At 40.6% G+C, this 13675-nt stretch overlaps 1 protein-coding gene across 4 annotated transcripts in view; it reads right to left on the bottom strand.

Annotated features, from left to right (window-relative positions):
• sema6a (sema domain, transmembrane domain (TM), and cytoplasmic domain, (semaphorin) 6A) overlaps positions 1-13675 on the bottom strand; it is an 81240-nt gene that overhangs the window by 32551 nt on the left and 35014 nt on the right. For all 4 annotated transcript variants that reach the window (XM_048208731.1, XM_048208733.1, XM_048208732.1 and 1 more), the window contains exons 4-9: positions 6469-6529; positions 6081-6143; positions 5796-5897; positions 4176-4266; positions 1709-1828; positions 1368-1456 (exon numbers count right to left, since the gene is read on the bottom strand). In XM_048208731.1, the coding sequence (XP_048064688.1) occupies positions 1368-1456; positions 1709-1828; positions 4176-4266; positions 5796-5897; positions 6081-6143; positions 6469-6529 (526 nt within the window). The remainder of the gene's footprint in view (positions 1-1367; positions 1457-1708; positions 1829-4175; positions 4267-5795; positions 5898-6080; positions 6144-6468; positions 6530-13675) is intronic.

Raw genomic sequence — 13675 nt, 5'->3', positions numbered from 1 at the left:
TCTTCACCAGCAGATAACTATTATAATGACTATATTAGCGTCCACACTAGCGGACGATATCTAACGATAACTATATTAGCATCCACACCAGCGGATGACAACTTTAACGATAACTTTATAAGCATCCTCACCAGCAGATAACTATTATAACTATTTTAGCATCCACACCAGCGGACAATAACTTTAACGATAACTATATTAGCATCCACACCAGCAGACGACAACTTTAACGATAACTTTATAAGCATCCTCACCAGCAGATAACTATTATAACTATTTTAGCGTCCACATTAGCGGACGACAACTTTAACAATAACTATATTAGCATCCACACCAGCAGACGACAACTTTAACGATAACTTTATAAGCATCCTCACCAGCAGATAACTATTATAACTATTTTAGCGTCCACACCAGCGGACAATAACTTTAATGATAACTATACTAGCATCCACACTAGCGGATAACTTTAACAACAATTTTATTAGCGTTCACACCAGCGGACGACAACTTTAACAATAACTGTATTAGCATCCACACCAGCCGTCGATATCTTTAATGATAACCATATTAGCATCCCCACCAGCGGATGATAACTTTAACTGTATTAGCGTCCACACCAACGTACAGTAACGTTCTGTTTCTTATAAGCGCTGCAGTTTTGGATGGATTCTGATTGGCTATCGATGATTTTATCTGAAAGTGATTCCAGCGATATCGTGCCTCTGTGTCCTTATTGTTATAGTTGTGGTGTGGACTTCACTATTCTGTTAGAAATTAAATGATTATCAACTTTTTATCGTTATAATTATCGTCCTTGGTGTGAACGAGCCTTGCCTTCCTACATGACGTTCTCAAAACACAAGACGGCTTGCTGCAGACCAGCACTGTTGTCATACATTTTGCTGTAATTTGAGAGCTTTTCTTAGCAGTGTAAGAGGGTCGCGTCAGGCTAGTGTAATTACAGTAATCTGGCAGGTACGTCCGTACAGTAACTGGAGAAACTCATATTCACTGGAGATGCTCGGGCTGTAATTACTCCTCATTGAATTGGAGCACTGAAGCCTCTCAAATCTCGCTGACTTTTGCCTTTGAACTCAGAACAATGAGCCTTTGTCGTGCACTTGTCTGTTTGCTTATAATAATCACAGACGAGGAAGTGAATTATGAACTTAAAGCTATTTACGGCCATCGTACAGATAACAGACAATGTTTGTTTTATTTTTAGTACCTGCGTCCTCACGGGCCGCGCCCGAGCCCTCTTAAAAACCCTCACATACTTCATACGCCCACTTCCTGTGTCACATCCTGTCTGTGATGTTGATGCAGGAAAACACGCTAGATGTTTTTCCCATCGCGCTCCGTACCTTCCCCATGCTGTTGTACTCCATGGCGATTTCCCGAAAGAAGAAGTAGATGAACTCGCCGTAATCGACCGCCTGGACAAAATACGGCTCTGAAATCAACAAAACTTTAAATTATTGAAATGTAACAGCTGAATGAATGAGCTCATCTCAGATGTGTGTGTGTGTGTGTGTGTGTGATGTCCGTCAGAGTCACAAGGCTTTGATAAGACACTCTTAAGATGCGTCACGTCTCCTAACGCTCTCTGAGGGTTTGATCAGCTTAGCAGACGTAACACACGAGGTAACGCCGGGTCATGGTTCTGTCAACAGTGTGTGTTATGAAGCAGAGGACGCGGCCTCACCTTTCAGCCATTTGGAGTCATGTTTGACCGTCCTCAGGGTCGGACTGTCTCCCAGACTGCGATAGATGACCGCGTCAATCGCCAGAAAGTCTGTGACTGTGGCGGAGTATAACTTCCCATCTACAGCAGAAAAGAGTGTAGAATGAACCCAACATATACACAGATTAACACGAACATCCTCTGAATACAGATAGGACATACTGAGAAAAGCCACAACCACATGTGAGCTTGCCAGGATTTTACAGCTGGTACTGATCTTTAACATATAAACAAGCACAAACATATATATATATATATATATTTATTTTTTAAGGTAGACTTAAAAAAGATCTGTGAAGATTGAAAGGCTTGAGGAAGGTTTATATTAATTAACAAAATATCTCATTTTTAATTAATTTATTTATAATTCCTCACTTTCCTTGCTATAAACATAACAAATAGGCAGATAAATGAACACAAATATTATTTTAATATTTAGGGGTTAAAGCGTGTAGCGCTGAAACTTTATTGTAATTGTTTGAATTTCCAAGGATCAGCATTCTCTCCTAAAAGTGATCGGGCAGATCAAACTGTAAGTCATAGAGACTTGAAACTTTGAGGGCTGGTAGTACTCACACCATCTACAACGTCACCAAGGCTCGCTCCGATCGGCCTGACGGGGGTGCTACAGCGGTCAAAAGTACGAAATGGCTCATTACTCCTAAAGGGTTAAATCATTGGTTTTGGATTCAAATTGCAAATTTCCAGTATTTTGGATTTTTTGAAAAACCTACTTTTGCGGACTAGTCCTAGGTTTTTGGCCTAATCATAACCAAACCAAACTCTGGAGTCTGATTGTCAATAGTTATCAGTTCAAATTCTGATTCACGGTCCCTAAGGACCGCCAAAACGTTCGAAGTGGGTGGAGCCACTTTTACTAAAATAGCTATAAAACGTAAAAGGAATGGGATTTTTTTTGCCAAATTTGGCACACCTATGTAAGAGCTCATTCTGTGATTGCATGAAAAAGGACGTGGTGACTGGCCACTTGGTGGCGCTATAACAGGGAAAAAAACATGAAAATGTCTATAACTACTTCACTGTTTGTCCGAACGACTTGAAAATTGGCATGCAGTGTCTTCGTCTGAGGTGGCACGACTGTCTATGAGAACACTGGCGCATCTCAAAAAACATGGCGGCCAATGAAGTTTAAGCAGCTATCAGACAAGATTAACGGAGGCCGATCGCAACGAAACTCACTGGGCCTGTGAGAAATTCAAAAGGAAACGGCCACCAGGGACCACCTTCACTTTTTCACGTGTGTAAACAAACGTGATTTTTCATGCACACCCACGACATTCGTACCACATCTCATTCTGAGCAACTTTGCCTCTAGGACCACCGCTGTCCATCGAATCATTCAATAAATATGGGAGATTAATTCAAAACCAACTTTGGCGATCTAGTCCTAGTTCACCATAACTGTAAAAAGCTTTATAAACCACATATTTTCTATAGTAAATTGGCTGTAAATGGTCTTTTCCATCTATGATTGAGATGGTTACAGGCTTGCTCATTAAAACATAATACCTTTTCACGCATGTGATTAAAGGCCTTAAAGAGCTTGAACCCCGATAATTGATGCTCGCAGCTATATTTGTTTTTGTTTTTTTAAGGCAGACTTGCACAAAAATGATCTATATTAAGACAGACAGGCTTTTGAGGAAGTGAAACATTCATCACGACCTAAGGGTTTGATAAAATTAGTGTAATTTTGTTTTTATTTTATCCTCCAATTCATTATCTAATTGTGTAAAATGTAATTTATTTATTTGAAACTTCACTACATTCCCTGCTGTGTTTTAGAGGCTATTTTTCCTGAATTCAGTCTCTTAAAGAACAAATAGCTGAAGAAAATTTGGTGTTTACAAAGATTTACTTTGAAACAATTTTTAAATTTCGCACATAATTACAAAGAAAGGGCAAGTAACATTGAACTAAATGTGCAATTTTGAAGTAGAAAGACTGAAATAGTATTTTCTTGTAAAACACTCAAATTTTCTTTAAAAAAAAGTCCTTCTTTCAGAGTATAATCGGCGCTGGAAAGGCAGAACTTTCTCTGGCCTCCATCTGGAAGATTTTACGAGCCGCTAATGAAGGAATGAGTCATGTGGGTTTTCCATCTCTTGGGTTATTTTTGATCCCATATTTCGGGTAGGACTCCCAGAGACGTCTTCTGCCCTCACCACAATAGTTTCATGTGTTTCCAGACGAGCCGCACATGAGCGCATGCCAAGCAAACACTCTTCCCAGAAACAGGGAGCAACTGTTGCTCCGGCCGCGTCAGGGAGTTCCTCGTATTCCTGGCATACTTCTGAAAGCGGCCATTAAATCACACATTCATTATGGAAGCGTTTCTCAGCGCGGGGCGTGACGTGACCCCAGTGTGACCCGTTCGTGATCACTGGTGTTGATGATGAGGTCTTACCGGCGAACAGGGCGACGTTGCCGTGTTTGGCGTCGTACGGGCATCGGGCCATACCACTGATTTCATCGCCCAGAGCGTCCAGGCTGTCCATCTGCAGGAATGAAGAGAGAGGTCAGAGGTCAAACACAGGCCCTGCAGTGTTGACACCTTCAGCAGTTACAGACAAGTCTGAGACTTTCACATGCATGGCTGTGTTATTTTTAACAGCTCTTCCTCTACCAGTTTCAACAAAAGAACGAGGCCTGCCAAGACCAGGGGCCGGATTCACCAAAATATTCAAAGTGGTATATTCTTTTTTCTTAAGTAAGGAAATAGCAGTTAAAATGAATGCTATTTCTATCTTTGCAAAACAAACCATCGTTGGAGGGTCACATTCTCCCGCAGGACGTGACGTATTAGGAACCCAATTAACATTCCTCCAAAAATACACGCAAACAACACGGATCAGGAGTCTCACGGTATTCCGGCTCAGACTCACATGTGCTACAGGGCCTTATTCACTCAACAGAGGCGCTAGTTACGGGACGCGCTTGTGTTGTCAGTCATGCAGCGCGTCGCTCCGCCCGGCAACAGCTGATGTAATCGACACCAGCCGTAATGCAGCAGCTCGCGCTGGCAGGAGCCGATCGGAGCGCGGGCCGCAGATGGGCTCTCGGGAGGAGGCTGCGGATCGGAGCATCCGTTCAGGAGAACATTTGTACGCCGATGATTAATGTGGGATGACTTTGGCCCTGAAACAGACGCTCTTTTCAGAGCCGTCACTCCAGGGAGTTGGAAAGAAGAAGCGCGGCCAAGGTGGACACGGCGGCGACGACGGCGTGGCAGAAGCGCGGCGCCCGAGGGCTTCCAAAGGCCGAGTGTCCGCGGGGGAAAATCTGCTAGTGCAGCTTTTGGCAAACGTGCTTCAGCATCCTTCAGCATCGCTCGACCGTGCCAGTTATTAGACAGCTACTGGTGGCGGATGATTACGGACACGCTACTCTTCTCGGCGTTCACTGGCAAAAACTGCAAAGGAAGAGATGATGTGGTCACGGGGCATAAACCACTGAAAGAGCTCAAAACAAAGAGGCAAAATCAGCAGGTCAACGTGAAAACGTTCATGAGCCAATGTAGTCACGCTCAGAAGGGAAACAATCCTAAATCCAGCCTTTCTGAGGGTCGTAAATGCATTGGTTAACTCTGTCTTTCTGAACTGATCCACCAATCACTGCTCAGACAAACAGATTTAAGACTATGTAATGTGAGATTTTTCAATATAAACATTCAATGGTTCTGATAGTATTTAATCCACAACAGATGCATCTTTGACCTTTACAGCATAAACTATTAAGATGGATGATATTTAAGACTCTGTCACTGTTTTACTCTCTGGGAAAATTAACCAAGGAATCTTTCTTCTTTTTTTGATTCTGATTATTAACCTGGATTCTACAGAAACCCTCCAGATTCTGGGCGGTTCATGTTAAATCTACACCCGTGCGTCGCCCGAGTCGAGGTGACCCATCACTGTCTGCAGCTCCTGTACGCTGCGTCATGCTTTTATTGAGCTGTTTGAATATCATCCGTGCAGCATGTGAATGCGGGCCGAGGTCAGAGGTCACAGAAACACCGGAGTCTCACCTTGTAGGTTCGACAGGACGGGTTGAATGCGTTTGTTCCGCACACGAACAGAGAGTCGTCGCTCTGCTGCAGGAGAACCTTGATGAAATTGTGGCATTCGTCCTGGAACGAGAGGAGAAACACGTGCGGTAAATCATCATCAGTGACTTCGCAAACAATCCCAGCGAAAATACGTTCTTAAGTTATGAAAACGTTATTTCTGAACCTTTTTTTTTTCTTGGTTATGCAAACGTTAAGGAAACATTAAGGGAACCTTGCCAGAACGTTCCCTGTTCGCATTGTTACCTTGTGTTTGCCTTTCATTCTGCAGGTGTCCACGTCGGCCTGTCTGGACTTCCACGTCAGCTTCTGTCGACAGGAAATCAATTTCGGATCAATAGATGCGCTCACACATTAGACTAGATTACAACTCGAGGGTCAAACGAGCCCCGATGCAACCGTTACAGAGCGTTTACAGACCAGCCACTGATTAAATAGCCGCTCTCATCGATCTCCATCAATCCGCCGTTACATGCACACATAAATCTGGGCCTTGTCCCGCGTCTCTCTCTGTGCACATGACGCATGATAGGATAAAGCTCTTAGCGGCAGCCGCTCGGGTTCGTTTGCTGCCAGGTAATTAAGAGGGAGGACAGAACTCTATCCTGAGCGCAGAAACACGAGCAGGACTCACCTTGCTGAAAAAGATCTCCTCCGTGTTGGCCGTCTCGATGTCCACGGTGTAAATGTGATCCCTGTGGAGACACATTCAACAGCTTCATTCGTTTCAGGTACAATATTCACGTGAGAAGAGAGAACTTTTTTGTGTATTCTATAAATAATCATTACTGGTATTGACAATCATGTTTTTGTCGTAATATTGCAGCACTACATCATAATGAGTTTGTTTTTTAATTACTTCATGTAGGCTCTCTGCATTATGCAACTGTCATGAGCAGCATTAAAAACTGTGTGTGTAAATAAACAAATGCCACATCAGATGCAGCTTCTGTTCCACCTTTGCAGTGTAAAGACGGCTTTTGTTGATTGAATGTTTTTGGCAACAGACTACAGTATTCTGATTGATTGAAGCAACTGGTTAAGTATTTGACATAAAAGACAACACAGATACATTTGATAAGGTAATTATAAAAACGGCCCTTAAAAATGTTTTTTTTTGCCCCAGAAAAAGCCTCAATATTGAGCCTTTATGGAATTTCTGACCCTCCACACAAACATAAACAAAATAAAAGGAAAAAAAGAAGATATCTATGACAAATTTCAGTCAGGATTCAGGCAAAGAAACTGCGCTCGTCAAAATTACCAATGCTTTTAACTTCTGACCAAGGCTGTATCTCAATTCTAGTTTTACTTGATCGTAGTGCTGCGTTTGACGCTATAGATCATAAAATACTCTTAGATCCACTACAAAGTTACACTGATATACAGGGACAGGCATTAGTGAGGTTTAGATCGTAGCTATCAGACTGTTACCATTTTATTTGAACTGAGAATTAATCAAGTTAACTACATCGGTAAATTATGGAGTGCCTCAAGGCTCTGTGTTAGGCCCTCTGCTATTTTCAATATATATGCTGCCATTTGGTAATATTATTAAAAATCATGGAATTATTTTCCACTGTTAAGCTGATACTCATATATATTAAGTTGTCAGAATGTTAAAATATTGGATGACTTGATTTTTTTATTCTATTAAATTCAGATAAGACTGAGGTATTACTGACCAAAAACCTGAATCTCAATTTGCATTTAGAAGGATGTCCGGTTACTTCATCCTCTACAGTTAAAGACCTGGGTGTTATATTAGACAGCAACTGTCTTTCAAAAATCATATTTCATATGTTACAAAAACAGCCTTATTCCACCTCAGAAACATTGCTAAGCTACGGAACATGTTGCAGAAAAGTTAGTTCATGCATTCATGACGTCTCGACTAGATTACTGTAATGCATTACTATAAGGTTGTCCTGCATCCTCAATAAACAAGCTACAATTAGACCAAAATGCAGCTGCTGGAGTTCTTACTAGGCCAAGAAAATATGATCATATAACACCAATTTTATCATCTCTACACTGGTTACCTGTTAAGTTCCATATCGATTTATAAAGCATTGCTACTACTGACCTGTAAGTCCCTACAATCCTTCACGCTCTTTAAGATCACAAAACTCTGGGCTTCTGGTTGTACCGAGGATATCTAAGTCCACTAAAGGATTCTACAGAATTCTAACATCATCAATAAATTATGGAGTGCCTCAAGGCTCTGTGTTAGGCCCTCTGCTATTTTCAATATATATGCTGCCACTTGGTAACATTATTAGAAAACATGGAATTATTTTCCATTTATGATGATAATCAGTTATATATTTAATCATGACCAGATGTTTTCACATTTGCCTCCTAAACTCTAGAATAGCCTTCCTGATAATGTTCGGGACTCGCTCGCCCAGTTTAAATCTAGACTAAAGACACATCTCTTAGGCAAACATTCACATAATGCATCTCATAACCTTGTACTCCAGTTATATCAGACCAAAAGCACATGATTAGGCTTATCTTTTGCTTGAAATGTCATGAATAGCATCTACGCCAATCATTTTCCATTTGTTTTTCTGTACGCCAACCCCTGTGAAGAGACGACGCCGATCCCTGCCAGGACTTCAGATGACGCCAATTCTGAATCAACGTACACCACTGCCAAATTTTCTATATATTGTAATCATTATGATCACAACTTGTAATAATTGCTTTAATGAGCTCATTGTTTCTGCCTAAATGAAAACATGATGTTAGCCAACTGCATGATTTGTATTATCTCTGTATAAATAATGGACGTAACTCGGACACGGTCACCTCTGATAACAGAGTACTCTAAATTTTAACGTTGACATGCATATTCTGTAAAGCTGCTTTGAAATTATATGTATTGTGATATGTATACGAATAATTTGAAACTTAGAATATATCCAATGTGTTGTGGCCATTGCTTTGAATTTACCCATGTTTAAACTCATACCTGTGAAAGATGATTAAACATGTTTCGAATCTGATCTAATGTTTAAACTCGAGTTGAATTCAATGGAACTCAGCAGCCGCTTGCTTCCTTAGTACCTCAATCTAATAGAAAAGCCATTTGTGAAATGAATCCACTTACGCGGGTCACCAGAGGCACTGGATCTCAAGATGAATGAAATTCTTCAAGTGTTATGAAAAGGCCAGTGATTAATGGGCACAGCGGCAACAGATTGGCAGCGTTCGACGGCCACGAGCGCGTGTTGAGCGTGATGGACACGAGTCTCAGCAGCAGCTGGATTAATAACAGCAGCACAGTTAATCAAGTTAGTGAGAGCGTGTCGTCAGGTTCAGCGATCTGCTCATTCAGCTCATCCTGAATTACACACAGCCCGACGATTGTGTTTCTGACGCCAGCTGATGAATTTCAATCAGCACAGGTATGGTGTCGCCTCCGCGCTCATTAGTGAAATTCCATTCTACCGAGTAATTACTGAAGATCTGAGCTGATGGAGGAACAGTGATGAAGTCACCGCAGAGCGTGACCGCCGTCTTATTCACTCAGTTTTATTTAAGAATAATGACTTGTGGATGTTCAAATTTAACTGCATGTTGTTGATGCACATGTTCAGACACCTGAGCCAAATGGATTTTGAATGCAATTTTCAAAACACAAACAGATGCGAGGAGTATTTGTGTGCGAGTGGTTCCAGTCCAAAATCAAAAATAAATAAATAAATTTGTCAACACAACCAAAGAGTTTTAGCGTTTAATGAGATTCGCATCACACAGTCATTTAAATGTCAGCTTTTTGTGAAAGTGACTTTTCCGGATGGCAGGTGTTTCTCTGAAGGACGACAGAAAACATCCTCTGAGTCACAACATGCACTTCAAACGCAGAGATAAAGAGCGGTTTAGACCCAGTTCTGATGGTCTGAATTCATTTGAGTCTATAAGCTACAGAATATGTGAAAGACTATATCGATGCAGGACAGTAAAAGGCATTTTTAAAGTATGTTTTTGCTTTAGTTCATAATTCAGTCATATAATTAGCCTAAAGAGATTGCAGAAATTATTACAGTGAAACATAACATCTTATTATAAGTAATAATAGCTATTTTTGTGGGCTTGTTTTTTTTTTCTCCTGCAACTTTGTTCCTGCAACTTTGTGTTTCTCTGCAACTTCTTTATGCAACTTTTTTCAACTTTGTATTTCTCCTGTGACTTTGATTCATTTGTTTCTCTTGCAACTCTTGCAACTTTTTCTCCTGCAACTTTTTCACTGCAACCTTGTTTCTCTGAAACTTCTCCATGCAACTTTGTTTCAACTTTGTGCTTCTTTTGCAACTTTGTTTCTCCAGCAACTTTGTTTCAACTTTGTTTCTCCTGCAACTTTGTTTCTCTGAAACTTCTCCATGCAACTTTGTTTCAACTTTGTTTCTTTTGCAATTTTGTTTCTCCAGCAACTTTGTTTCAACTTTGTTTCTCTGAAACTTCTCCATGCAACTTTGTTTCTCCTGCAACTTTGTTTCAACTTTGTTTCTTTTGCAACTTTGTTTCTCTGAAACTTCTCCATGCAACTTTTTCTTTTGCAACTTTGTTTCTCCAGCAACTTTTTCAACTTTGTTTCTCTGAAACTTCTCCATGCAACTTTGTTTCTTTTGCAACTTTGTTTCAACTTTGTTTCTCCTGCAACTTTGTTTCTCTGAAACTTCTCCATGCAACTTTTTCAACTTTGTGCTTCTTTTGCAATTTTGTCTCTCCAGCAACTTTGTTTCAACTTTGTTTCTCTGAAACTTCTTCATGCAACTTTGTTTCAACTTTGTTTCTCCTGCAACTTTGTTTCTCTGAAACTTCTCCATGCAACTTTGTTTCTTTTGCAACTTTGTTTCTCCTGCAACTTTGTTTCAACTTTGTTTCAACTTTGTGCTTCTTTTGCAACTTTGTTTCTCCAGCAACTTTTTCAACTTTGTTTCTCTGCAATTGTTTTCAAATTTGTTTCCCCTGCAACATTTTGTTTCTCCAGCTTTTTTATTTCTGCTCTTTATTTCTTCAAACTTTATTTCCATCTGCTGTTAAACTAGTCAGTATTTCAAACACTTACACTCTAAAAAATGCTGGGTTAAATATGGACAAACCCAGGGATTGGGTTGTTTTCACCCAGCCATTTTTTTCCAACCAATTTTGGATTTATTTTTTTAGCCAGCAATATAGTAAAAGGCATGTTTTTGCTCACCCCCAAATAGAAGCAAATTTGTGGGGTATTTTAAGCTGAAACTTGACCAGACCAGAGACTTATATTACATCTTGTGAAAGAGGGCATAATAGTTGCCCTTTAACCCAACCTGCTGGGTTTGTCCATATTTAACCCAACTTGGGTTGTTTTTAACCCAGCATTTTTTAGAGTGTAAGTTTGTTGTGACCTGAACTGAGGTTTCAAGAAACAGAAAACAAATTGGAAAGCCATTTTCTTAGAGGTATTGTGGACTCACATCATCCACTACAGACCCAAACTAATAAAGGCCCAAAACAACAAAAAGCCCAGAAGAGACTGGAGCTGAAAGGAGGAAACATTATGAACATGAAACACGGTTTTATTAAATGATCATAGCAGTTGAGTTCAGTTGGAATTTTGCTTGGTTCATTATAAAAAAATGATATAATATCAGGATCTCAACCTGAAGCATACTGTACAATTATCATGACTCACAGGAAGAAGAGCTGGAGTCCACTGAACTTCAACACGGGTGTTAGAGTTTTGATCATGTGACTATCAGCAACAGCACTAGTGAAGAGCGAGTTAAACAGCATTAATAGATGCCCTCTCCATCAGGATGCATCCCGCATCATTAACTTTAAGGACTCGTGCGGCGTGTGTCTCATTCCCACAGATTTACGGTCTCTGTTCACACGGATGAGAGTGAAATGAGTTAGCGATGTGTTCAGATCTGAGAGCATATATGAGCTCTACACGCATCATTGCAACCACATGTACCGCGACTGACACCTGTGACGACAGACCAACAGAGGGATGATGATGATGATGATCATGGTGAAGATGAAGATGGAACAGGTCAAGACATTTTACAACTAAAAGAGACGTCTCAGAAACTTCTACAGTTCTGCATCATGAGAATGACAAGATGATTTCATCATTTTCTAATGTTTTACTGTGGACAAGAAACCTTTGGAAAATGCTAGTGTGGATGGAGAGCGTCTGCATGTGGATCAGAGCAGCCTGAATCATCTGAAGCTCACATTAATGCACAAACGTACTGAAGAACATCATCTTATGGCAGGACATTCTCATTCTAGATTGGACAAAAGTTCTAGATTTCTGGTCTGTTTATCCAAAGGAAAGAAAATGAGAAATCCGTCACATTTAAATGTGCATATCTGCTAAAACCGGACTAAAAGACACCCGTCCTCTGGCCTCTGATGTGGGTTTTTAACTGTTTTCAGTGCAGGTCCGACGGGTGTTTGTGTCGGCCATGCAGCAGCTCAACAGAGGCTCTTTGTGTTGAGGAATGCGCTTCTCATGCGGGTGAGCGCAGGCCGGCCGCGTCCATCTGGTGGCCTTTTGTCAAACTATCTCACTCTCTGTTTGCAGAGAAAGGAGCTCATTAGTATGCGTCTCACACCTGTCAATCCACACATGTGTCACCCCCTCTGCTGTAGCTCCACCCTTCATCATACGTGTCCCGAGCCGTTACACGTGCAGGGACGGTTCGGATGGGCTTCTCCAGAACTTTCTGCAGTTTTCTCAGCTGTTCTGGTGTCAGTAACAGGTCTAGCGTCTCTGTTCTCATGACGGGACACTCAGAGGCTCATATGGGGGTTTGGGTTGCTATGGTGCGCTGCGTTCGGCGTCTGTGGAATGTGGACAATGTCCCGCATGCACATACAGAGACACTAACACCAGCTTAATGCTCAGCTGTGTGTGTGTGTGTGTGTGTGTGTGTTTGTCACATCACGACCACTGCAACACACAGAGCAACTTCAGTCAAATATTGCACTGAATTACTGGGGTCTGAATCTGCTCGAGCTGAACACAATCTGAGACTGAAATCATAAACTAAATAATTAATTAGTGCACAGCAGATCAATGTGGATAATGCAGCTTTAAACAAGATAAACAATTAGATCAGCGTTTTGTGTTTTTATATGCACAGCACCTTATCAGGATTGTGTTTCTCTGCAACTTTGTTTCTCTGCACCTTTTTGTTTCAACATTGTTTCTCCCTGGAACTTTGTGTTTCTCTGCAAAATTTCAACTTTTTCTCTTGCAACTTTGTTTCAACTTTCTCTGCAACGTTTGCAACTTTGTATTTCTCTGCAATTTTGTTCCAATTTTGTTTCAACTTTGTTTCTTAAATAATTTCTCACTGCTACTTTGTTCCAACTTTGTTTCTTCTGCAACTTTGCATTTCTCTGCTATTTTGTTCCAACTTGTTTGAAACAACTTTTGTGTCAACTTTGTGTTTCTCTGTAACTTTGTTTCAATTTCGTTTTAACTTTTCTCTCTGTAATTTTGTATTTCTCTGCATTTTGTTCCAACTTTGTTTCTCCTGAAACAGTTTATCACTGCTACTTTGTTTCTTCTGCAACTTTGTATCTCATGCAACTGTATTTTTTCTGCAATTTTGTTCCAACTTTGTTTCAACTTTGATTCTCCTGAAACAGTTTATCTCTGCTGCTTTGTTTCAACTTTGTTTCAACTTTGTTTCTTCTGCATCTTTGTTTCTCTGCAAATTTGTTTCAACTTGGATTCTCTGTAAATTTTCAACTGTTTCAACTTTGTTTCTCTGTAACTTTGTTTTCAATTTCGTTTTAACTTTGTTTCTCTCTGAAATTTTGTATTTCTCTGC

The sequence above is a fragment of the Megalobrama amblycephala genome, linkage group LG12 (assembly GCF_018812025.1).
Source record: "Megalobrama amblycephala isolate DHTTF-2021 linkage group LG12, ASM1881202v1, whole genome shotgun sequence".
NCBI classification, from domain to species: Eukaryota; Metazoa; Chordata; class Actinopteri; order Cypriniformes; family Xenocyprididae; genus Megalobrama; species Megalobrama amblycephala.
Note: the sequence above shows the minus strand (reverse complement) of the source record. Positions and strands in the feature narration are given on the sequence as shown.